At 45.0% G+C, this 26,903-nt stretch overlaps 1 protein-coding gene across 3 annotated transcripts in view; it reads right to left on the reverse strand.

Annotated features, from left to right (window-relative positions):
* Positions 1-766: 766 nt before the first annotated feature.
* Positions 767-26,903, reverse strand: part of LOC126996662 (hillarin-like) — a 51,403-nt gene continuing 25,266 nt past the window's right edge. For 2 of the 3 annotated variants that reach the window (XM_050857363.1, XM_050857364.1), the window contains exons 5-13: positions 15,764-15,918; positions 15,200-15,358; positions 12,117-12,321; positions 10,446-10,672; positions 10,016-10,234; positions 9,028-9,066; positions 5,798-6,006; positions 4,186-4,316; positions 767-4,017 (exon numbers count right to left, since the gene is read on the reverse strand). In XM_050857363.1, coding sequence (XP_050713320.1) covers positions 3,460-4,017; positions 4,186-4,316; positions 5,798-6,006; positions 9,028-9,066; positions 10,016-10,234; positions 10,446-10,672; positions 12,117-12,321; positions 15,200-15,358; positions 15,764-15,918 — 1,902 coding nt within the window. In that variant the 3' untranslated portion in view covers positions 767-3,459. The remainder of the gene's footprint in view (positions 4,018-4,185; positions 4,317-5,797; positions 6,007-9,027; positions 9,067-10,015; positions 10,235-10,445; positions 10,673-12,116; positions 12,322-15,199; positions 15,359-15,763; positions 15,919-26,903) is intronic. The other variant, XM_050857366.1, reaches the window with a different exon arrangement.

Consider the following 26,903-nt stretch of genomic DNA (forward strand, 5'->3'; position numbering starts at 1 on the left):
GTTTTGCACTCGTAATTCAAAGAAGCGAAGGTGGAAAATAGAACAGTCAGGGGGTAAAAAGGAAGGTTGCGTGAAGGTGACTGAGAGGCGGGTTCAAGGATGTCTGACTCAATCTGGAAATGCGCAAGGCTGTGCGGAAGTCACACGTGTGTAGAGGTGCTGCTTGGATGTTGCGGAGAAAAACAAGAGGAAAGAAAATTGATCTGAACACCTTAACTGCACGGGACATGAGTAGGCGCTTTTCCTGACAACTCCAGACGCGCCAGTGTGTGTTTTAGGGGGGGGGGGGGGAGAGAGAGAGAGAGAGAGAGAGAGAGAGAGAGAGAGAGAGAGAGAGAGAGAGAGAGAGAGAGAGAGAGCGGCACCTATGTTAATAGTGGTCTTGGTTGGGGTCATGTGTGTGTAATTCACCGCAGCCTGATCACGAGCTAGACTCGTCATCACCAGCAAGAATCCTCCCGACACGAGCAAAGCTCATTATAGTCGATCTCTGGGTAGTATTTATACTGAGCCTCACACACCTCATCCATGGCCTTGCCTCATCCCCCTTGCTCAGGGGGGGACAGTAATCGTTCCTTGTCAGCGGAAAAATCCCGGTCTGAGCGGGGCTCGAACCTACGCCTGCCAGGCCGCGAAGCCTGACAGCGTATAGCTTTAACCACTGAGCTATCGGATCGGTGTGTGTGTGTGTGTGTGTGTGTGTGTGTGTGTGTGTGTGTGTGTGTGTGTGTGTGTGTGTATAGGTTTCAAAATTAAATGAGTGAAGGAAAAGTGCATGATCTTTATTATCAAATCAGCAATATGTTACAGTGATCACCACGATCTGGCGGCAATCGGGGGGATATATTCATTATATTAATATATTAACACTTTCATATATTAATTTGTACGAGAAGAAATGCATGAGGGATGAGGCGCGTGAAGAAATGTGCAACCAAGGCTACCTGCAGGGCCGGGGGTTGGGCACCACCAGGCGTTCGTAAGACGAGAGACGCGAGCTGGCAAGTGTATGGGTGCGGCGTCCCGGCCCACAGGATTGGTGAGGAGGATGTCTGTGCCTCCGTGACCCGCCACTCTGGTATAAAGCGTTGTCTGAGTGTAATACAACTTTCCTTATGGCGAACATTCTCTACGTAATCCAACTGACTGATAATACTTAGGTAACAACTAACACACGATGGATGGAAGCCGGTGCGCTACACGTCCAAATCGGCGTTCTCATTCGCCATCAACATGCAGCGGCGCTCGACCACGTGGCTCACACTGGTAACTCTTTTCTGTACCAGAAACCCAAAATTCATCGGGTATGCTCTTTAGGATTATTAGCACTAAGACTACGGGGGGGGGAAGAAAAGCGAATCCCATCGTAGGCCTCAAAGATGCAAGAGAGGGGCGAGTCGTGGCGGATCGGGGCCTGGACAACACTTTCACCCAGAAAAGTTAATACTTGGATATTATGATAGAAGCAGAAGAATGGTGATGCGGACACCAAAGGTCACAACCCTTATAGGTCAGGAGGTTCTCAATATGTAGTTATAATTTATTAATCATGGATTATTTTTGTTTCCCCTTCGTTATCACAACCAAATCGTGAAAACTCCGATATTTTACCTTAAAGTGCGTGCGGCGGCCGATGCTATGGAAGACAAAATTGTTCTCGTATGGACCAAGATCTATCTTGGTCTGGACCAGGACATGGAAAATCGAATCCAGGTAAAAAAGTCACAAGTAAAATAGACACGGAAAAAGTGTCACAGAAAAAAAAAAATGAAACAGGGCAATGTTAGGACTGTTTCTGCGTCTTTCTTTAGGAAAAATACGAAAATAAAAGGAAAATAAAATAAAAGGAAATACAAAATACTCGACGTAGAGAGCAAAGGTTGTTTATATCATCTTACGCAGTCCACTTGGTGTAAGATCCAGGAACTGGGTTTGGGAACACAGTATAATACCAATGCTGAGTTTCGTTTGTTTTGTGGCATGATTGATGCTCTAGCTTTTTTGCCCCAAGAGGACGTTGATGAACGTATGAGGTATACCTCAAAATTGTCATTCCTCAAGATCCATCTGAAGCCGAGGAGTTGCTCATGTACGTACTTTGATTGTACTTACGTTAGTGGCTCCTTTCGACTGACACAGCAGCCAGTTGTCATGTCCAGTGACGCCCTGACACCTCTGAGAATGCGCCACATTCCACCTATGTTTGCCCCTCACCTTTGGGATGTGGATGATGCCACCGTGAACAACAATGCCCGTACCAACAACATATGCGAAGGGCGGAATAATAAATTCTTCAACCTCGTTGGTCACTACCATCCTTCAGTCTGGCGTGTCACTGAATAGTTTCAACTGTAAATATGTATTAAGTTATGTATTGCCAGTTAGTAACTGATTTAAAATATTTTATAATTTATTACTTTAATGTTTATGGTACTTAGATTAATTGTGACTGACTTGCATATGTTTGTTTGATTATCTGACTTTCCTAGACAAAATTGTGACTTTTCCTGTGACTTTTTTTCCCAGCCAAAATTGCGACTCTTTTTCTGTGACTTTTATTCTTGTGACTTTATTACCGGCCACCGGAAAATCAGCCCCGTATTGGTCTGGACAGGCGCGTCGCTATTTTGGGCACAGCGGCCAACCGACTCCCCAAGGGAGAGCCCACCTGGTCCTTCAGTAGCCAGACATGGGAAGGAGGCGTGGCGGTGGGCGGGGGGCCGGGATTGAAGTGTTCATATTGTTACAGGGGGGGGACGCTTCCCTCCACTGTTCTCTGCCACAAATAAGTAACAGGATCCTGCACTCCTATCAGGAATGCTTCTACAGTGGTGTGTGTGTGTGTGTGTGTGTGTGTGTGTGTGTGTGTGTGTGTGTGTGTGTGTGTGTGTGTGTGTGTGTGTGTGTTTGAGTGTGTGTGTGTGTGTGTGTGTGTGTGTGTGTGTGTGTGTGTGTGTGTGTCTTGTGTGTGTCTTGTGTGTGATTGTGTGTGTGTGTGTGTGTGTGTGTGTGTGTGTGTGTGTGTGTGTAACAGGTAATTCTGGATCTGGCCCCCCCGTGGGAAGATCTCACAAAGGCATCACACATTCGTCAGTTAAAACCACACAACGAAAGTAAGATATAAAGCCGCTATATGTATAAAAACGGGACTCTTCTCTGGGAACACGTAGAAGCGTTGTTTCTGCTTTCATGACATGGTAACAAATAACTTTCTTACATATAATGTTATCGTTTCTGTAGTAGCACATATGGATATTTACAACATATATCTTTCTTATAAACTTATTATCTAGAAGACAATCTTTTAAGTACTTAATTAATCGAAGAATAAGTTTGGAGACAGTTAAGAAGGAGGTAAGGCACCAAGATGGACACTGGCCTGCTGCGACTCTGTGCTGGCTGATGAGCGAGGCGCTGGCCGGCCACTGAGGCAAGGGACGGAGTGAGGCACAAGAGGCACTAGTTTCGCTTGGAGGAATTGATGAGGTACTTGCAGCAGTGTGTCAAAAGGTGTTTCTCCGTGGGTCCGGTGGTGTCCACGCCGCCCACCTCGCGCGTGTAAATGTCCATGCCATACTGCCCCTCCTCGGGGAAGCTGAGAGTGAACGTCACTATGTCGTCATGCACACGGTGACTCACATACTTGCTGAGTCGTTTTTCTTCAGACCCGTTCTTGTGCAGCGTTGCCATGAAGTCAGTGAGTGGCCGTGTCATATGGAATTGCAGCTCCAAGTCTCTGCCGGCAAACACCAGAGCATCATGGTGAGTGACAGGCTCTAGACCAAATAGTCTGGTAGCCTTAGCAGGACCCCACTCTCCAGAGGCACAGTCCGGCAGCGGCACCATCACCGTCTGCAAGTCCTCACAGACTATCTTGAATTTGCATACGCTCTTGAACTTCATAGGCTCTCCGGTGAGGTATTCCCGTGGAGTGACTGCATTGGCGAAGATGTCGAGGAGGAGAGCCCCTGAACACGGCGCATGCACCCGGAAGGCTACCAGCTGGCCCACCACAGACTGAAGCAGAAGGAACACTCGGTCACATACATGCCGCTTACAGTACAAAAATTGAAGCGTCAACCCCTACTGCTGTATGACCCCTTTTATGTTAACTCGATTTTTTATTGATAAAAGCATATTAGAATAAAGTGTCAACCTTAGGCACGCACGTGTTTGACGACTTACCTGCATAACGAATCGTTTCAGAGAAACTGAGTCGTACTGATCCTTATCAGAGTCGTAGAGTTTGAGGTTGTAATGGAATATAAGTGAGGACTGCATGTGGGTGGGCATACCGATTCTGATGGTGGCGGCTCCTAAGGAAGAGAGGGTTGTTTAGGCTCAATGCTGAAAGTCTGAAAGTTTTTGTGACCAAAGACTGTTTACCATTCTGAATTTTGTCACGTTTAATCTTAACCTCCTTCTCTCCCTCCCTACCTCCCTTTGACCATATGCCCTTGCTTCAGAAGAAAAAAAATCATGCTACTGTGGAATTATGGTGTTATTTATGCATCTCTGTAAATGATTAAAAAGAGAAGCAGCTAATTTTGTTGAAAAAATAATATTTATTTTACTCGTCTATATCTGATTTAGCATGATCGTCTATATCTGATTTAGCATGATCGTGTGTGTGTGTGTGTGTGTGTGTGTGTGTGTGTGTGTGTGTGTGTGTGTGTGTGTGTGCGCGCGCACGCACGCACGCGTATCGTCATCGATGATCCTGTTTTTCGGAGACAGGGATGGGAGTAAAAAAATAAAAAAAAACGATTTTTTTCCTGAGTGTTTTGGGCAAAAGTTGTAGATCAGAGGGGAAGAGAGAAGTTCATTTCTTAACCTTAGTCTTTTGTAACTCAGAAATAACATCCCTTCTACTTACTTCTGGCGATCCGGAAAATACAGACACTCATAATCCCACTGTTATAGGGAAAGCATATGCCCCTGTGCTTGCAAGAAAACCATTCATAACCCCTAATATCATACCCGTTGAAGTCATGAGGGATCTCTGGAGACTAAGGCTGGAGCACACAGCGAAGGTGTGTTCTTAGTAGCCTTGTAGCCCCTGCTTTGAACTTCAATCCTTAACTCGGCTAATAGACCGCATTGGCTTAGTAGTATGTATGAGTACGCGGCCATCAGAAGTTCGTGTTGGGAAGCAAAATAAGACAGTACTTTGCGATATTAAAAAAAAATCTTTATTTACGTTTCGAAGTTTATTGCAAGTAAACCCCAAGCAGTGGCGCCTCGGTGCTCACCCTAGCTACAGTGAAGGTCATAGTGAGGAAATATTACAATTAATTCGGTTCAGAACTTTATTCACATTGCTTAGGAATATCATGAATATATTAAGAAGGATGAAAATACTAGTTTCTTATGTAAATATGTAGATTTTAGTTTCTTGCAGTAAAAATGAGTTAGTTTCAAACGATCCAGATTGTTTTTAACCAGTAGGGCAGTACTTCGTGTTAGAATCCCTGGATCGAGACTACCTAGTGTGCTATCGAGTGGATGATAAGGAAAAAGCGTCCCCGCTTTATTATATGATAGTTCTCGAGAGCCATCTAGCGGCGAAGAAGCAACCTGGTTGGCAGTAGTGTCTTTTTGCATGGTTCTTGCCTCTCTATTTCTTACTTCCTAATCCTTTCCCAACAACTATAATATAATATATCAATCAACATTCCTCTTTTTCATATATAGCAATCCATTACAGTTTCAAACTTGGGTTTAACCCTACTGTTTTAATATTTGCATCCTAGTGGTAGAAGATTATTAATCAAACCTAAAGAGCATCTGAGCTTACCTGTAGAGTCTGTGTACATGACAGCCTTGGTGTGTTCGTCAGGGAAGTAGAGGCCGTAGCGGAAGAAGAGGGACCTCACGAAGGGCAGCTCCTCGAACTCGTGCAGACTGATGGGCTCCTTGAGCAGCTGCCACTCAGACTGCAGCGGGAAGAACTCGTAGATGAACTCCTTGGGGTCGGTCAGGAAGTAGTGGTCGTCGTACTCATACCTGTGGGAACGAGACGCGCGGGAAGATGGGATGAATATTATTGTATGTTGTATGTACTCGTCCTTGCGCCCACGCACGTTTCACTCTTGTTCCACGTTCTCGTGCAGCACGGCGGCCGATCCGTCATGTCACTAGTTTAGTCGAATCAGTAACTCATGAATGTGGATCATGAATAGTGTGTGTGTGTGTGTGTGTGTGTGTGTGTGTGTGTGTGTGTGTGTGTGTGTGTGAGGTAGTATGGGGAGATGTACGTTATTATAAGTCCACGGTCACATGTGGGACCAAAATCCTCACACTTTTGCACCTGATGTCGACAGGAATGGTAATCCTCTTACACTTTGTCTTTACCTTAAAGCGACGAAAAAATGCCCCTGCCTCTTTTCTGGAACCGTCGAAGGCATGAACAGCATCCAGTGTGGGCCCTATTGCATTTCTAGTTTTTTTTGTTTTTTGTGGGGGGGGTATTTCGTTGGGGATATACCCCACGGGAGAAAGGCGGTGCATGCCGCGCAACCACCCAGACGGCGGGTAGAGATGCTCAGTTCTTTCAAGTGGAGGAGGCCCAACAGGGGGGGTCGGAAAGAGCCCACCTTTCCACTCCCAATGGCACTGGGTAGGACTCGAACCTATACGCTCCAGCACCCCACCGGAGCGCAAGGCGGAGATTCCACCACTGGACACCTTCTAGAAAGGTGACTAAACGTTTCTTTTTTCTTTTTAGTGAGAGAGGAGATAAGCCAAACTCTTAAAAGAAAATATATACAGAGATGCCTGCAATGCACTGTTCCTATAAAGAAGAGCAAGTGCCCCAAAATAAAAGTTAGCCTCACCTAACAAAAGGAGCCGTGTATGTCGTCTCACTTTATACGTGTAATTTTTATTTTCGGCGTGTTTTCACTTTTCTTGTCTCTCGCATGCCCACGTCAGAGGTGAAGAAACTTTACTTGAAAATTGTCTTTGATGGAGCAACAGCAGTGAATGTGACATAGATAATTCCCTTTGTCTATTGAGGAAATAGATAAGGAAAATTCAGTACACCAGGTTCTTATTTCATAGGTCTCCGGTGAGAATATGCGTTTAACTTATTTCTACCAAGCTTTCCTGTTATGGGTTGAAACGATTTCCTGTTGGATCTGTAAGTTTGCTCTGCGATGAATCGCATTATTACTGATTCACATAAATTATTTGCTCCTGACGTCACGACTAGCATCAAACGCTAGAAAACCAGCGTTTGGGGATCATTTATGCTGTTCTGGAATTGTAGTTCATACCTTCATCATGTTACTGTGACTTTTTAAATCCTTTTATATCACCTACAAGGATTTTGGGATGTTTTAAAAAAGCCTGCGTGTGTGTGTATGAGAGGGGTGGGTGGGGGGGGGGGAATGACAGAAAGAGGAAATCAGGATCTTTGAATACCGTATACGTTTCTGAACAATGAGAATGGTCAGTGTCTGGATGGCATTTTGTGGATGTAGGTAGTGCGTAGAAGGCTGGAGGTTCAGTCACTTCACTTCAGTCTCTCTCTCTCTCACTACCAAACTTAGAATGGGAAAGGGGCCGGCATGAAGACTTGTCCAGAGGAACCCCTTGGTTTGGCATCATAAGAGTGGGCGAGGCGACCCACCCCCCAGTGTATGTCCATATTAAAGGATTTATTATTTCTCTTGATGATATGTTTCCCTTTCCGTCTTACGTAACTTGTGGCGAGACTCGTCAACTTGATCAAGATATATTAAGCTTTGTAAGCACCCCCTTAGCCTCTTTCATTTAGGATTATTTTTTACAGAAACAACCCCCTATGTGCCGCGTTGTGCAGTGCAATGTAACGCAGTTTAGAGCAGTGGTGTGGCGTCAAGTCTCATCCCTTTGTTTTAGTTCATACCATCCTGATTTTGTCCATTTCATTCACTGCACTGTCATTTAATAGCAAATATTAAGCTTACTTTTGATCTTATGTTAGTTTTCATGATAAAATGGTTAAATTCAAGGCTGCCATGGACCCCGGAGCTCAGCTACTATTGAATAGAGAGTATCCCATAAATCTGACCTTGAATCAGAAGATAACTCTGAGGAGACAAAAGGACAATCATATGATCAGATGTGAGCTTAGTATAAGCTATCAAAAGACAGAGCAGTGAATAAAATGGACAAAATAGCAAAGCCTGCGCATGCGCAGAGACATGTGAGACTCAATGTTTATAAACAAGAGAAAACGATGGTGTGGCAGAAGTGCAAAGATATCAGTATGACTCGTGTATATCTAGAATACCATTTCATGCAGCTATGACTGTGCCTACATCCTGTACAGGGTCATTTACAAGCTTCTATGTCACAGTCAGCAGAGGAGCTATAAAGAAATCACAGGGGCTGCCATCACTGTGGATCTCCGCTGATCCTGTTTAACTGGGCTATGCTGCTAGTTGAAAGTGCTCTGTGGGCAACCACTACAATAAATTGTATTGTATCTTATTTGATATGCCATAAGTGTTGTTTTTAGTAGTGTGCAGTAATGCATTATTCACATGAAAAAAGAATGGTAACTATCACTTTTGGGGTTGTGGGACACATCCTTAAGTAATCAATGGAAGTATATATTCATAATATGGAAATTCTCGTTATAGTATTCCAGAACCTAGCCTTCCCATAAAACGAGAACCAAATGTACACAATCATTTCAGCAGTAATCACAAACAAACTTACTATTCGTGCGCAGGTCTCGTGAGGCAAAGTAAAGATTTCCACCCGACAAGAACATGTAAAGGCCATCAAGGAAGGTGAATTATGACTGAACAGTTTCAGTTCATCACTACCAGAAAGATTAAGGATAAAACCAAGAGCGAAAAACATGAAAAAAAGAGGACAAGGATAACAAGGAAGAGGAAAACTAGAAAGAAGATGCAAGGGGAGGAGGAGGAGGAGGAGGAGGAGGAGGAGGAAAAGGAAAAAGCAAAAAAATGAGAGTAGGATGAAAAACGAAAGCAAGATCTAGTAGAAGAAAAAGAACTGGTGATTACAGACCTTAGGTTATTGCTCCTGCTTGCCGCACGGCCTGAGTCCCTGTTATGTAAGAAAGCAAAGTTAGTGGCGGTGGCTGCAGCAGAGGTGGTGGCAGTGGGGATAACAGAAATGGTGGTGTTGATGATGGTGATGGTGGCAAGAGTAGCCGCAGCATCACACACCCCAACACCACCAAGAACTACAGGAGCAGAGCAATTATTGATGCACATGAACGTATTTGTCAGACGATGTTTTCTCAGAAGACATGCCGAGGGTAGCAGCACAATACTATTATTTTTTGGCTAAAGTTATCTCAGTCCCTTTGACATATCAGCTGTGACACTAAGTATTGAATAACAAATACGCTTCACATGCAAGCAATTCAAAGTGGGTCTAGTGTTACTGAGGAGAAGAGGCTGTTCAATTGCTTTCCTCAGATTTGCTATACAGAGGGGATGCCAACGTATGTGTTCCAAAGCTTAACAAGAGCTCTGCAGCTAAGTGGTTATTCCTGAAGCATGGTAAGCTTAGTGATCCATGCAGTTTTCATCTGGCTGGTACCTTACTATCTGAGGAAAATATCGAGAAGAGCAGTGCGAGGCAGCAGTGAGTCATGGTGCAAAATAAGGCATAAAGAAAATATCAATAACTTATTGCAGTCTATGGCTGTGTGGACCTACCCTCCTGCACCAGCCGTCACGCACTGTACAAGGAGTAATGGGGACAGGGGTGCCCAAGAGGGGCTGTAATTACTGAAGGGACACGGGGTGGCCATTGGGGGAGGATGGTCTGGAAGCTTAACAGATAAAGGGAAGAATGCAAAATGGAAGAAAACATAATGAACTTGAGGAAGAAGTGAAGATAGTTCTTGGGAAACTGTGACAAGGCAGGATGGGGGGAATGTACAGGTGCTATGAAGAGAAAAAAACAGCAGCAAGAAGTGAATGAGATTATTTGTTGATCTTTGGGCGTGTGAGTAACCCCGTGACAATAGCTTCATATAACTCACCTCAGACTGTCACTCTTGCTCTTTCCTCCTGGCTTAGGCACCTCCTTGGCATTTACCAGGTGTCGCGCTCCCCAATTGCACTGTACAAAGCGCCACGCACCAGCCACATACACAGCGTTCCAAGAGTTTCGGAATCTGTTGTCCTCAAATCTGACGCCAGGCTGGTACCCAGCAGACTTGCTGTAGCCCTTGATGACAACACAGTGGAGCCCCGCATAGCTGAGAGTGGTAAAATGTCAGTACTATGTGCTGTAATGATGATAAATTTCAGTGCAGTGATACAACCTCTCACATTTTCTTTTTAGCTAAAACAGGCAGATGAAGGAGCACATAAAAATATGAATAGTTTCTTGATTCATTTGTACTCTGGGAAGATACCTCATCCATGATCCTTATTTAGTGACACTCATGAAGCACTGCAGAGACTCACCTGCACAGCCTCTTGAACAGCACGTGGTAGGACTCTGTGCCATATTTGATGCCTCGCAGGAGACCCATCGGGGTGTCACCATGCGCAGAGTCATCGAAGGTGATGGAGTTGAGGTTCTTGACTGTGATCCAACGGAATATTGTCCTCACCTTCTCCACATCAGAGGCGCAGTGACCCACCAGCATCCTCACCAAGTCTGTGAAGGTCTTTTGATCCTCTTGGGCCACCTGCAACATACCCAAAGTTTACTCATGATTCCATCTTTTTAGAGCCAAGAACAAGCATAATACAGCTAAAACAAAGCAATTGCTGTTTCAACTATAAAGACATAAAGTATGATCTGATTACTTCTTAAAAACTAAGGGAGGCTAGTTCACTTTAACATAACTGCTGATGATAGCTAGTTATTCATCATCTGCCCTACCCATTGTTAAACAACCATTTAAAATAGGATAAGAGGTAGTCAGGGGTACAAACACAAATAAAAAAAAAACATGCAAAATCCCTGCTTCCATAAAGTGGACAGAAGATCCAAATGGAATGTCCAAAACCAGTTGGAGGTCTTTTGATATTCCCCTCTTGAAAGTGTTCAAGTCGTAGGAAGGAGGAAATACAGATGAAGGAAGGCTCTTCTTTAGTTTACCACTGACATGTGTGAAAGTATGAAGATGCTATTAAAAAGTAGTTAACTCTTGCATAAGAGATTAAGATAGCATAGGAGTGGGCTAGAGTAGAAAGTTGTATGAAGCAAGGTCACTGGAGAGGTGGAAGCATGCAGTTAACAAGTTCAGAAGAGCAGTTGCTGTGGAAATATCAGTAAAAGTAGAAAAGATTCGCCATAACAGCGAAATCTAAGAGTCAGTAAGAGGAGGGGAGCTAAGGAAACGAATGGGCCTTGACTAGTCTGTCCAAAAGCGGCTGTGTGTGTGTGTGTGTGTGTGTGTGTGTGTGTGTGTGTGTGTGTGTGTGTGTGTGTGTGTGTGGACTCCCCTGACACACGAGATGCATATGTCATTATGGGGGGCAGTCAAGGTTCTTGTATATAGCTGGCATCTGGGAGAAGGAAGTAAATGCTGGATATGATACAAAACACCTAACCTCGAGGAAGCTGATTCAGCCAAAGGATTGAAGGTTCCATTGAGATTCAGAGTTTAGGATGGACTGAGAATGCATAATGTAGAAGAGGACAGATTTGTGTTATTGAGGAAGAGGGAATAGATGTCTGTAAGGTTGTCTCAAATTGCCAGTTGGAAAACTCTAGTTTTTAAGGCACTGAAGGGCACCTAAGTTCCTTCTATTCCATCAGAAATATTAGCAAGATCAGAGGTTAATTGTTCTGTAGCATCCAGCCTTGAGCTGTGCAATTCCTGCTGAGAGGGTCTTATTTCTATATATGTAATGCTGATAAGTCATCGGCATAAGAGTGGAGAGAACAGTTTGTTCTGGAAAGATCATTAATGAACAATAGAGTGAGATATTTGAAGTTTTCGGCAGCATTCATATTCATACCCAACTTAAATTGTTCTATTCATCTGATACCTTATTTTTAAAGTAGTTTTTGCCACTTTCTCAAACTTTAATTCATTCAACTTATGCTTAGTACGAGATGGGTTGTGTGAAGACAGCTACTCGTTAGGGTTAGGTTCTGTCTTACATCGGGGCCTCTCGCACCTGTATGGCCAGCTGGTCCACCTCAGCGAACTCGTCCGGGTCCATGTAGATATCTGTCTTCGTCTGTGGCGGCGGCAGCGGTGGCGGGGGCTGGGCGGGGTAGTGGTCCAGCACCTCCTCCTCCTCCATGTACTCGGACCGTTTCTCCTGGATGAGGCGCATCATCTCTTTGCTGTGCTTGTCCACAAGCGCCGCCGTTGCTGCCCTGGAAAAAACCCAATGCAGTGATAAGCTTTGTAAGGAATATGCAAATAGCTACCTTTCCCTTTAACACATACAAGTTGAGATTATCATTACATAAAAAATCCATCACTTTTCTGTTGAAAAATACTTATCGAAGTAATGAAAGTGTTGTTAAAATGATGGCAATCATAGATGTCTGGATGACTTATTAAATTTTCCCATCATTCTCTTATGCGTTTACACACACACACACACACACACACACACACACACACACACACACACACACACTAGGTAAAATTCGAATTAACTTCGCTGGGCAAGTCATCCTGGGAATATGTCTTAGGTCTCATATATTTTCTCACGTTTCACACTCGCTAATTTATTATACTTTTTTTCTCTCTTTCTTCTCTACTTGGAAAGCAAAAACGAACCCATTAACCATTCCTTAACCATAAAATGCTGAATGACAGTTTGGTTATCCAGCTGATGCCCAGCCTTGAGTGACTGCTTTCCCGACTGACTGACTGATGGAGTGACACGTTCTCCCTGTCCTGCCAGCCTTGGCACACCCACACCACACGGGCCACTTAACACCCAATGTGGCACCGCCCCCGCCCGGCCCTCGACTCGCCAGATGAGTCAGTGCATCAATCGCCAGACCACGGTCTCATCCGTCACCCCAGACGACCTTCACTTAACCACGCGGCATTTTTTTTTTTTTTTTTTACACAAACACATTCGCTTCATTTTTGGAGGACCACTTGTTGTCACCTTGTTAACAGAGCTGACTTTGTGGAGCCAGACAGAGTACTGCTTTATTTTTCAGACATTGAATGGTGACTGATTGCTGAACCATTAGTGTATCCATCCCCTATTCTTTGACAACACTCAGGTATCACCTTCTTCAACACTAAACATCCTCGGTCTATCCTTAACTCAAAATCTCAACTGGAAACTTCATATCTCTTCTCTTACTAAATCAGCTTCCTCGAGGCTGGGCGTTCTGTATCTCTCCCGCACAGTTGCTATCCATTTACAGGGGCCTTGTCCGCCCTCGTATGGAGTATGCATCTCGTGTGTGGGGGGGCTCCACTCACACAGCTCTCCTTGACAGAGTGGAGGCTAAGGCTCTTCGTCTCATCAGCTCTCCTCCTCATACTGATAGTCTTCTACCTCTTAAATTCCGCCGCCATGTTGCCTCTCTTTCTATCTTCTATCGATATTTTCATGCTGACTGCTCTTTTGAACTTGCTAACTGCATGCCTCCCCCCCTCCCGCGGCCCCGCTGCAAACGACTTTCTACTCATGCTCATCCCTATACTGTCCAAACCCCTTATGTAAGAGTCAACCAGCATCTTCACTCTTTCATCCCTCACGCTGGTAAACTCTGGAACAATCTTCCTTCATCTGTATTTCCTCCTGCCTACGACGTGAACTCTTTCAAGAGGAGGGTATCAGGACACCTCTCCTCCCGAAATTGACCTCTCTTTTTGGCCACTCCTTTGACCTCTATTCAGGAGCAGTAAGTAGCGGGCTTTTTTTTAATATCTTTCTTTACGCCCTTGAACTGTCTCCTTTGCAGTATATAAAAAAAAAAAAAAAACAGTGCTGGGCACTTCCGCTAATTAGTCCGCAAGTCTGCAATAGCGGAAGTTCCATTTCATTTGCGGATTAGAGTTTTCGGTATTACTTCCGCTAACCTCCGCTAACACGTGGAGCAGCCAACCCGGTTCAGCCCGGACTGCCTCAATCTGATAGATACTTCAAATATTAAAATAAAACTGATTAACTTCAAAACTTTTTTTAGTTGTTGCCTTTTCCACTTTTTACAAAAAGCATATTCACATAAACCTCTCAGGGGATCTTATTATAAACATCATAATAAGTATTTTGAAGGAGATAGGGCATATGAATATGGATTTAGTTGTGAGTCACACTGATGAACTTCCTTTGGTCCTTCTCATTAAAAATAAGTTTAAAATAGATGCTTATCAGATTATTACAAAATAATTAGTATGATTACAAATCATCCATACTTGAAGTAGCTGTAGCGTATGTATGATCAATGCCTAGCTTCACAAATTGAGTGAAAAGAGATTCGAGAACTATTGATAATATTATTTTTGTTTGCGGTTTGCGTTTGCGGTGCCAAGTTTTATGGCGGAAGACTGCAAATATTGCGTAGCTATTTGCGATAGCGGATTTGCGATTGGGATTTAAACTAAATCTCGATATTTGCGGAATTGCGATTGCGAAAGTTATGAAATAAGTTAGCGGATTTGTGATAGCGGAAGTTCAAATTCGTTAGTGATGCCCGGCTCTGGTAAGTACAAATGAATGCAGTACAGTATTAAAAATACAATGGTTTCTTTTTTTTTAAGGAAAGGAAGCAGCTCAAGGGCAAAAAAAAATAATGAAAAGAAGCCCGCTAATTACTGCCATATCGCAACACCGTTGATTTAGTAAAAAAAAAAAATATTAACGTAGAGGAATGTGGTTTCTTGAAGTTGTTTAATTTTTTTTGTAAGATATCTCTGCTGGTTACTTTTCCCATTATAATGGTCATAACATTTACTCAGAGGCCATACCTACTCTTGAGAAATCCAACATTTTGTTAAATGTATAGTTGTTTTGATCCTGAATGATTTTTTTTTTTTTTTGTAGACTGATTTATCTCGAGATGCAAGGGCTTATAAGCACACACACACACACACACACACACACACACACACACACACACACACACACACACACACACACACACACACACTACATTAAAAGACGGATACAAAAGTACGAAGGTGGAGAGGGAAGGAGGTCGGAAATGGGCGAGGAAGCATTAAGTTGTTACCGCTGTGCTTGATGACATGACCCCAGACGCGAAGCCACCAACCCACCTCTCGTGTTCCAGCATCTTGCGGGTCAGGTTCTCCTTCTTCATGTCCCTCTTGATGGTCATGTTCTTCTCGAGCTCTTCACGCTCCCGCTGGTGTCGCACTGTCAGAACTTTGGACTCCTCCCGCGATCTGCGCTTCGTAGCCAGGTCTCTCTCAAATCTGCGGGAGGGTGAGGGTGTGGGTATAGGGAGGGTGCCAGGGAAACGCGTCACGAACTAGACAAGTTCATGCCAACACAAACAAAGGGAGATCAGGGCGGTCTGGGAAGTGTCAAATGAGATACTGAAATGTCAAAATCAAGGTTAAGTTCATGGATGTCTGCCTTAATCTAAAGTTTTCTTGTTAATCTTCAAATTAAGTGTGTGTGTGTGTGTGTGTGTGTGTGTGTGTGTGTGTGTGTGTGTGTGTGTGTGTGTGTGTGTTCATGGATGCATGCATGTGTGCGGACGATTAGGGGGGTTTGGGTTTATTATCTTGACGTCCCGGCAAGAACACAGGATACAGAGGACGTGACATTCAAAACTCAGAACAATAAATTGAAGCAAAACCTTTATCCCGACTTACTGAGATGTGAGCTTCTCCAGTTCCGTTTCCCATTCTTCCTTGAGGTGGTCGTTCATTCTGGCCTCCTCCGCTGCCCGCTGCTTGGCGAACTTCTTGTAAAGGTCATCCTCCTCCAGGCGGTGCAGCATCTCCATCTGCTTCTGTACATTCACATCCTGAAGCACAAGACCTCTGTTAGGAAAGCTCCACCCTTTTTAGTGTGTGTGTGTGTGTGTGTGTGTGTGTGTGTGTGTGTGTGTGTGTGTGTGTGAAATTCACCTCTTGGTCTGCTGCGGGTCTCTCTCGAGACAGCCAGCCGTTAAGTGGACCTTACACGATCAATATTATTGGCACAATATATTGACTCATTTTTATTGTGCAATATTTGTTTCCCCCTACACAGCTCTATATTATTGCGCAATATCGGCAGTCGTGTGAAGGATTTCAGAGAGACAGCATGACGGACATTACTGTTGCTTTAATCGGAATTGCAATAGCCTGCTGCACAAAAGATTGCGCAATATTACCCTCACACTAAATATATTCGTATTGTGCAATAAAATATCAAACTCTTTTTGATGTCTTCAATATATTGTGTCATTCTTCAGTACCGCCCCTTCACTGTCAATAATATTGTACAATACGGAATATTGCGCAATAATATTGATCGTGTAGGGTTAGCTTTACCCTACGGAAGGAGCTCAGAGCTCAGTGACCGATCTTTGGGGAGGATTGAGACCACTCACACACAACACACCGCGACAACGAGGTCACAACTCCTCGCCTTACGTCGCTGTCACCATCTTTCAGAACACACACACACACACACACACACACAGGGACTATACGTGAAAGAAGATAAATCCAACTTATCTTCACCCGGTCGGGGAATCGAACCCCGGTCCTTCTGGTTGTGAGGCAGACGCTCTAACCACTGAGCTACCGGGCCGTGTGTGTGTGTGTGTGTGTGTGTGTGTGTGTGTGTGTGTTTTATATCTAGTCCATCATTTTCACAGGAAACATTCACATCGACTTCAAATAATGACAAATACACAGTTCCACGGCACTAATAACCCCCAAAAGGCTCCCACCTCAACAGCAAAAAATGTTTACACTACAGTAATCACAACAACCGTCAGCATCCCCGCCACCTTCCCTCCACCCTTGTGTCCTCTCCCTCCCTCCCCATCGCCACCGCCAGCAATAAAACTTGCGCCATTTGCCGTCACCATCTTTCAGAACACACACACACACACACACACACACACACACACACACACACACACACACACACACACACACACTCACTCACTCACTCACTCACTCACTCACACACACACACACACACACACACACACACACACACACACACACATCATACCTACCAACAGTAAGAAGCGTATCCTACAACCTTTTATCTCTATGTAGGATGTTCATCGATTCGGGCGCGCCGCATACTCATATTACAGACGACTCCAAAAGAATAACTGAGGTGTGAAGTATTTCAATAAGACTGATCACCATACTCTAATTTTGACAACGATTACTTTTCATCCTCCTCTCGGTTTTGAAGAATAGTGCCCAAGCAAAGTGTCCTTCCTGACAGTGAGGGATCGTGCAGGTGTAAGGGTGTCCCGCGGGCCCATCAGGAGAGGCAGCAGCAGCGGCTCCAAGTAAGGCGGAGGGACAGCCAAGGACACCCCCGCCTCTCCTCACCGGTTGGCCCGCGACAAATTACCGTCATTTCCGCAAATTGTCATCGTTCTTTTATTGTGTGCGTGGAGAGAGAGAGAGAGAGAGAGAGAGAGAGAGAGAGAGAGAACAAAATACCTGTCATATTCTTTATCGGAAAACAAACCTTTATTTTTGCATTTACCAGACACATACTTCTTACCTTTCACTCCCACTTTTTCATTCTCTCTCTCTCTCTCTCTCTCTCTCTCTCTCTCTCTCTCTCTCTCTCTCTCTCTCTCTCTCTTTTACACACACACACACACACACACACACACACACCTGATTACACGTCCGCCCTATGTCCGGAAGCTTGGTATTAGCCTCCGGTATGCAGGCCATTTGATCAATTAAATTATCTAACGAAGCGAACACAGAAGGGGTGCAGGGGCCGGCAACAGGTGTTTCTCTCTGATAAAGCGTGATCTGGGTACAAGGCAAGAGAACAACATAGGCGTGTAGGGAACGTGGGCAGGTATGTGTGGGAACGAATGCTACAGGAGTAATTGGGAGGGAAGTATGTATATGCGATCAGTCTAATGAGAAGGCTTTAGGTGTAAGACGGGAAGGGAACAGGTGCGGATAAGGAAGTTCAATGGAGAGGAACGATAGCACATTGTTAGCAAGGATTTCGTAAAGAGAAAGGGACTACAATTTGATAGGAGAAGGAAGGCGGTGATTAACGAGGGCAGCAATTACAGATATGGATAATAACGAACGCCTCATAAGGAAGAGAAGACACACATGTGATAGGAGAAAGGAAGCAGGCGTGGATGGAGCAGTTAAGTGAAGGGGGAATGAGTACAGGCCTTGCTGGAACTGTTACACCTGTCGCAGGATGGAAAAGAACAGGTGCAGTTGTTGGCAGTGCTATTCCAGATGTGCATGTTACGTGGCGAGACAGATCCGTGCACTGTAAGAGTCAGGTGATGAGAGTAAGGATAGAAAAGAGTGATGAGGAGCATTACGTGATGGCGAGGAACGGTATACAGGTGTGGATAGACCGGTACAGGTGTGGCGGGGGTGGCGTGGGCCGGCGGGGTGGGAAGAACAGTTAGCCGAGTTGGAGACGTTCACCCACCGTTGCCAACTCCTTCACGCTGCTATCCATTTGTGAAGACTCTTTACTGGATGGTGATGATGATGGTGGTGGTAGCTGTGGTGCTCTGAGGCGATGTTGGAAGAGCGAGGTTTTGGAATGAGGGAAATGGAGACAGAAAGAAAGGAAGGAAAGGAGGGGAGAAGGCTGCAGGAGGGGTCGGCAATGTACTAAACCAAGTGTGTCGGGGTGAAGGAACGCAGCTCTACACACACACACACACACACACACACACACACACACACACACACACACACACACACACACACACACACACACACACACACACACACACACACACACACACACACACACACACACACACACACACACACACACACACACACACACACACACACACACACACACACACGATACAAGCCAGCAGCGGCCGTCACAGTTAACCCTCCACACCATCAGTGCAAGACATCTCACCGGAACAACGTATTTTTTTTGAGCCAGAAATAATGCTGACGTAAAATATCTCTCCGCCTTCTCAGTAATGATAAAAACCATACCAGCAAAACTTTCCACATTGCCATACGACTCGTTCAGGGATTTAACTTGACCGGACTGAAATGCTGCATACTTTATTTGCAAGACGTGCCTCGGGTAATGAAGAGTATTCCAGTGTGGTGAAAGGTCGTTAGTGCAGGCCCGGCGAAGCTCGCGTCCCGGCGGCACACCTGGCGGTCCTCCGGGGAAGCTCCTCACATAGCGGTACACCGGCGGCCAGTTCCTCCCCGCCGGTCACTGCTGGACTCTTGTTGTTTCTTACGTCTCACTTCCCCCCAAACTTAACACACACGAAATCTCTCCCTCTCTATCTAATTATCTATCTATATATTTTTGTCTATCAGTCTCGTCCAGGTTTCTGTAGGTTAATGTTGGTGTAGCGTGTGAACCGGCGTCAGAAAGCGTCTCCTGTGACCGCTCTTACCAAAACGTAATTACAACAGCACCAATTATTGACGGCGACGCTGAGGTGGAGACATTACTCGAGCCACGAACCACACACACACACACACACACACACACACACACACACACACACACACACACACACACACACACACACACACACACACACACACACACACACACACACACACACACACTAACAAATCAAGAAAAACAACTCACAACAATGGCGAACAAAAAAGAGCAAGCAAACAACTCAGGAAGCGCGCACACACACACACACACACACACACACACACACACACACACACACACACACACACACACACACACACCTGCTCGTCATGCTTCCTTGTTCCATTAAGCCCCCTCATTCTACCTTTTTGTGGCAGTGTTGATTTTTTCTTTGAGTGAGCTGATCGATATAAAAAGAGAAAAGAAAATTATAAAAACGAAGAGAGAGAGAGAGAGGGAAAAATAACCAAGAGGACGCAGAGGCTGGGCGAGAGGGAAGGGAAGGGAAGGGAGCGGAGGGAGGTTGGCAGAGCTTTAAACAACCTGGAGTGAAAGTAATTCTTGGTACTTTTACGTTACGCACATACGTACACACGCACACATACCTATTTCGTCACACATAAACACACACACACACACACACACACACACACACACACACACACACACACACACACACACACACACACACACACACACACACATACACACACACATTTTATTAACATATGTGCAACAATAATTTGATGCTGCACCTGTTGCGTGTTTACACACACACACACACACACACACACACACACACACACACACACACACACACACACACACACACACACACACACACACACACACACACACACACACACACACACACACACACACACAGTTTATGTACATATGTGCAGGAGTAATTTAATACATCCGCACCTGTTACGTGTACGTGTGTATGTATGTATGTATGTATGTATGTATATATGTGTGTGTGTGGACACACACACACACACACACACACACACACACACACACACACACACACACACACACACACACACACACACACACACATACACACACACTATCCTCACCTCTCTATTAGTCCACAGTGACCCTTTCTCCACATACCCGCCACAGCACACAGGCATGTCACTCTCCACCCGCCCCATAGCAAACCCTCCCAAGGTATACTTCTCCCACAAACATTCCTTCCTGTATACCATGGCCAATCATGCCCGCCAGCCCAGGCGTTCCCTCCCAACCCTTCACTGTAAAAGCTCTCCCGACCATAAAGCTCTTCCGTCTCTCCCACAGTTTGTTGCCTGAGACAATACACCCTCAGCTCTTTACCTATTATGCATGTTGATTTTTTTCCCCCAACTACGCTCAGGCCTTCCACTTCCTTTACTACACTCTTTGACAGACCTTCCTCCCATTCCCAACGCTTCCCACCGTGTTCAAAGCCACCTCCAATTAGTTTCTCAACCACGCTTGTAACTTTTCTTCAACACCACCAATGCAAGAGTCAACCAGTATGTTCACCCTTCTTCCCTTTCACTGGTAAACTCTGGAGCAGCCTTTCTTTAAATATGTTCTCCTTACTATCACCTGGACTTTTTTTTCTAGAGGGAAGTGTTAAGGCATCTCTTGTATAATATTACTTTTATCAATTATTTCTGTGTAGGAGTTATTTTTTCTTCCTATCTCTTGGTTTGTCTCCTTATATGGTCAGAAAAATTTCCCCTAGCCACCATAATCACAATCCCTGTCACGTTTAGTTGTAAGGCAGACCGTAGACAATATTATCATCGACGATCATTTCAACTTCCGCCGCCTTTCCCTTTGCCGCAGGTAGTGATCCCCCTCCGCCAGGTTGTGTGGGTGTGGGGGAGGGTTGGGGTGGGTGGGTGGGTGGCGTCACTTCCCGATACGAGCCGTGTAATGAATCGGTATTTGCATTACGTCACTCGGGTTGCCTTATTGCGTTGCACTCCCCGGCTCATCGTTACTTCCGCTCCTTTGCCGGCCGAGCGAGGATGTCGAGGACGAAATAATACGCACCTGAAATTTATTAAAGGTGTGTGTGTGTGTGTGTGTGTGTGTGTGTGTGTGTGTGTGTGTGTGTGTGTGTGTGTGTGTGTGTGTGGTTTTTGTGTGTTTTCTTAGATAGACGTTTATTTGTAACCGGAGACTGCGCGGGTGTGTACGTATCTATGTGTGTGTGTGTGTGTGTGTGTGTGTGTGTGTGTGTGTGTGTGTGGGCGCAGGTGGATGTGAGTGGGCATATGCACTGGTTCATTTTTGTCCGTCCTGATGTGTAGGTGTGAGTGGGTGTTTTCAGATGTGTGTGTGTGTGTGTGTGTGTGTGTGTGTGTGTGTGTGTGTGTGTGTGTGTGTGTGATAATGCAAGTATACTATAGCGATACCATCCAATGATAAGTGTATATAGTTGTGCGTGGGTGTCGCTATGTGTAGGTTGGGGTGCGTGGGCGAGGGTAGATAAAATGTTCCCGTACCTGCGTGTAAGATTTTTTTTGTGTACGTGTGTGTGTGTGTGTGTGTGTGTGTGTGTGTGTGTGTGTGTGTGTGTGTGTGTGTGTGTGTGTGTGTGTGTAAGTTTTTGCAGGTGTACGTGTGTGTAAGTGTTTTTGGGTGCACATGCGTGACTGTATTGTCGGTGAAATGAACGTGAGTGTGTGGAATTGTGGAATAATGTTTTGTGTGGATTGTCACATAATTCTCCACTACCTCAGAACTCAAAACTCATTGCACAGTTTTTCTTATATGTTTTAATGGATATTTGAGGTCATACACTCTCAACCCCCCCCTCCCTTCATACACACATCGCAATCGGGCGCCCGTTTTCACACTACCATTTAATGTAGCACACACACACACACACACAGAGGAGGTGGAGGTCTTGTGGGCCAAATAAGGTCAGCGTGTGGACTAGGAGCTTGTACTACCCCACCTGTCTTTCATCCCCTCGCCGCGCCTCGCCTCTTGCCCCACGTCGCTTTGCCTCCCTATACATCGTTTCCTTCCCGTTTCTCCGTCACGTCTACGCGTCCTTCCCTCCATTCACTTTGGCAGAGCGCTTTCTCCAGTGACTTCAACGCAGCTCAGATAATAATCCAAGTTTGATGTTGCTTCAGAAAAGTTCCAATGAACCCAAACACTGGACCCAATGTCGACCGACGACAACACAGTGGATGGCAGGACATATTTGGAAGTGTCATTCTATTGGTGTGACGCTTCTGTGACGTGTGGCGCAACTTCTAGTGATTGAGAAAGACGTTAGATTCTTATACGTGGAAAGTTTTAATCACTTTCTGGTTATCCTCCGTTCTTATGCTTGTATACTTACTAACTTACTAAGACATGTAGTGTTCCTAAATTTTCCCCTTAGCATAAAATAAACGAGAGCTGAATGACTGACTGTGACAAGGACATCCCAGAGGTCACCCTTTAGGATGAGAGCGCGTGTGTTGAGCCAATCAGTATTAGCGGCTGAGAGGCAGCACTGTGTGAATTCGATGATCAGAGTAACACAGCAGCAGCCACATTTGTTAATAAAAATTAATCGTTGAGACTACATCTCACCCACCGTGAGTAGTGGGGGGGATTCTGGAGCTGCCCTGTGTAGGCCACCCGGCCTCTTGCAGTTTCCCTATGTTCTTATGTGAGTTTAGGGTTAGTGCGCAGCAGGGGGGGGCCGCGTTGTGGCTCTCATATCCAGAGTAGCCCAGGCCAGGTGGGGCGCCAGGTGTGGCGGGCGTGCCCTGGCCCCGCACCGGCAGCTGGAGGAGCCTCCACCTGAATTTGCCATGTGAGGGGCCTCAGGAAAGGAGGTTAAAAAATGGACCACACCCCCTACTTGCCCCCTCACCTCCATATATACAGAGGTGCAGCGGCTCACCTGGGCGGGGTACTGAACACCCCCTCCGGCTTCCTCTTCCCCTCCCTTTTCCGATGCCTAATGCTCCTCCCTTCCTTCTTCCATTTCGAACTCATTCCCTCACTGTGTTTTAGGCCTCAGGATGTGGGCAGTGAAAGTAGTATTATGGACAAACCTGAAAGTCACACTTTTTATACTTTATTATTCAGATATAAAACTGAACTTCTTTTCGTACAGAATTTATGTATTTTAAGCCTGAGCGGGAACAATGTATATCAACTTGAGCAATAGTTGTGTGTGTGTCCAGCATGTAACCGCGGCGTGGCTACAGTGACGCTTGATTCATGACGGGGAAGGGGTGACGCCCAAGCCCACGTGGCCCCGCCCGAGCCCCGCCCGCACCCCAGCCACCTATTCCCACTAATGACCGTGATAATGTTTTCAGGTATGATGCAATGAGTGATAGGAAAATACACACAAGTAGAAACACACACACACACACACACACACACACACACACACAGAGAGAGAGAGAGAGAGAGAGAGAGAGAGAGAGAGAGAGAGAGAGAGAGAGAGAGAGAGAGAGACTCGCCATATGGTTGGACCTAGTGGCTTATATGAGTTTGGTTATCTCTAATCATTGTTTAATGTTTATGCAGTGACTGATAACAATGATGAGAAAAAAAAAACATTTATCGTCAGGAGTTTGGTCGAAGTGATGCTTGAGGGTGCCAATGTGGCTTGTCAGGAGACCATTCTTGGTGATTGCTACATCATCTCGAATTTGTAGCGAAGAATTTATCTGATAGATGTTGGGTCTGGCTTTTCAGTCTACATGTGAGCTATGGCAACTGTTTCCCGACCTTTATTGGATCTTTATTGGAATAGCGTTTATAGCTTTTGATATTTGTAAAGATTCTTCTGACTTTATATTGTTGCCGACATAATAATCACATATATGCTTCTTCGTGAAAATATCAACATTTTTATTTTGCACTGGATGAGTTCCTCCAAAGTTCTCATTATCATCGCAGTGCGCAAACCAAGACTGCAATGTACATTTCTTGTAGCACACTGCCATTGATTTGGACGAATCAGAAATATGTTGACTTTAGTTCTTGTTTCATGCAGGTGTCAAAACATTTATGAGAGAAGCCATTAGTACAAAAGTATTTGGTATGTCGCCTGTAATATAGGTAATATGACATTTTTCAAGTTCAGATCGTGCCTCATTCAGTGGTGTAGTTATGGTTTAAGAGGTAAATGAAGCATTTTCGAAAATTTGCAAACTAAACAATGAAGCATCACATCTGAAAACTTTGATGAACGAAGGACACTAAGAACCTAACACGCATGCCCAATTATATATAATTTCAAGTGTCTTCCCACCACCAATGTTGGGCTAATGGTTGGGGTTGTGGCTGCTGGCTATAGTTATGATGCTTCCTTTCGATACGAAGATGCTGTTGGAAAGTTTCTTGATCTCTGAGATAATTATTTTTGGATATTGCTAAAATAACACTTTAAGAGATTTAAATTAAACTTTCTGCCGCTCGTTTCCAGAAATGTGCGATGAAATTAAGTTCCTCAGTCTGAATTATTAACTTAATTCCGAGCTCCTTACTGAATATCCCACATATAAGATGCTTCGTATAAAGACAGGCCTCGTTGTATGTGTAAATATCTGTTCTAGAGTGTTTGTAGTGTTTGCTAGTCAGAGAAAGTTCGATGCCAGAATTAGCACGCTTAAAAATGAGTGTTGCACCTCAGCTTCATTTGAAACATTTATAAGCGTGGCCGAGTATTACAAGAAGTTGCAATGAGGTGTGTCTGGCGTGAGTCCCCCCACACCCCCAATAGCCGCCGGGCAACTCGTGGCAAGTGTCAGCACAATTACTACACCGCCGCCTCCATGGCCGCCAGGACTTCAGGCTCCGGACGGCCGGGCGGTGCTCAAGTTCATAGCAGCAGTGGGCAAAAATTTAAGCTGAGTGGCCGTGCTCTCTTCGTATATAGACAAAGGCCTCCACTCTAAAGTTATATGATCTGAATACACACTGAGTGACACTGAATCAAACCATACTGATTCAAGATTTTATACTAATTACATTTTACTGGGCTAAATATGAAGTTGAACACTAAGGTGTAAGCACCAGCGTCGTCATTTGCGAGGCATCTTTCTTTTGCGTTGGGTTGTTATGGTTGCAGATTTTAGTTTTGCTCTTTTGCGCTGTTGTCGGCGGAAGTAATGATGTTCCATTACATGAATCACCCGGCTGGCGAGACTTGGCACATAACAGCTTCCTCATACCGACAGCCAGTGTTGCCAAGTCTTTCAGAACTGAACATTTCATCCTCGGATTCCTGGCTGCCAGTGATGGTGTAGATAATAACAGCGAAGGAGACTTTATTCCCCTCGACCGTCAAAACAAGCAGGCTCCTGGACAAAAAGGATCAAATGGCTGATGATTTCTGGGTCAGAATACCGTTGGGAGCAAGATGTGAAGAACGGATGTTGCTCGGTTTAATTTAACACCCCAGCAGCAATTTCCGTTAGCAGAGGAACAGAGCAGAGCCCTCACTCCTGCGTTCTTGTCGATGATAACTTGAGTTTGAAAATTGTGGCTCTAGCATCGATTCGAGAAATAACATTAGACATTGGAAGGCTGCGTGGGGCATGCGGTCAAGGTGCATGAGACCGACAACCTGTGCGGTCAGTGAATCAGGAGAGCCACTCGGCAGGGTAGTGCGTGTGGCCGTGGCCGCCTCAGCCTCCGCCTCCCCAACCCCCTCATGCCCCCGGCGCTTGGAGGTGGACGGAGTCGCGTCACTACCACCTCTACCTCTTCTCTCGCCTGGTATTCTGCCTTTTAGCTGTTCAGTAAGCTTTTTCTGAACGCCGTATGGCTAAGCACGAAACTTTAAAAGAAATATCGTACATTCAGCAGAGATGCGTGCTCTCCATGCTCGACTGAACTCGCTGCCGATGTCGTAAATATTATCTTAAAAAATGCTGACCGATGGAGCTGCACTGAAATATAAAATGGAGAACTTGCCCATTTTACTCTCTCTCTCTCTCTCTCTCTCTCTCTCTCTCTCTCTCTCTCTCTCTCTCTCTCTCTCTCGATAATATACATTTTTCCAGTAATTCGTGTAAACTCGTGGTATTTATGAACTCCGAGAGAAAAGCGGAATATTCATCAAGGAAAACAAGATGTCTCCTTATCGTCTCCCGCTAATTCCTGAGGTTAAATAAAAACTTGATAAAAGTATGAATACATCCAAGCTGTGACGATGATTAGCCAAGGTGATGATGATGATGATGATGTTAAACTGTTTACAACCATGATTATATTAATTAATTTTTTTTTTTTTTACCATGTAGGCACTATGCTCAATCTTGTCCTGATTTTTTTTTCAAGTAGCATGAGTTTCCCTTGCCGAGATTCTGGTCCAGTGGAATGTCAAATATGAAGGAGTTAGTTAAAGTGACGTTTACCTGT

Source organism: Eriocheir sinensis, chromosome 10 (genome assembly GCF_024679095.1).
Source record: "Eriocheir sinensis breed Jianghai 21 chromosome 10, ASM2467909v1, whole genome shotgun sequence".
In the NCBI taxonomy this organism is placed as follows: domain Eukaryota; kingdom Metazoa; phylum Arthropoda; class Malacostraca; order Decapoda; family Varunidae; genus Eriocheir; species Eriocheir sinensis.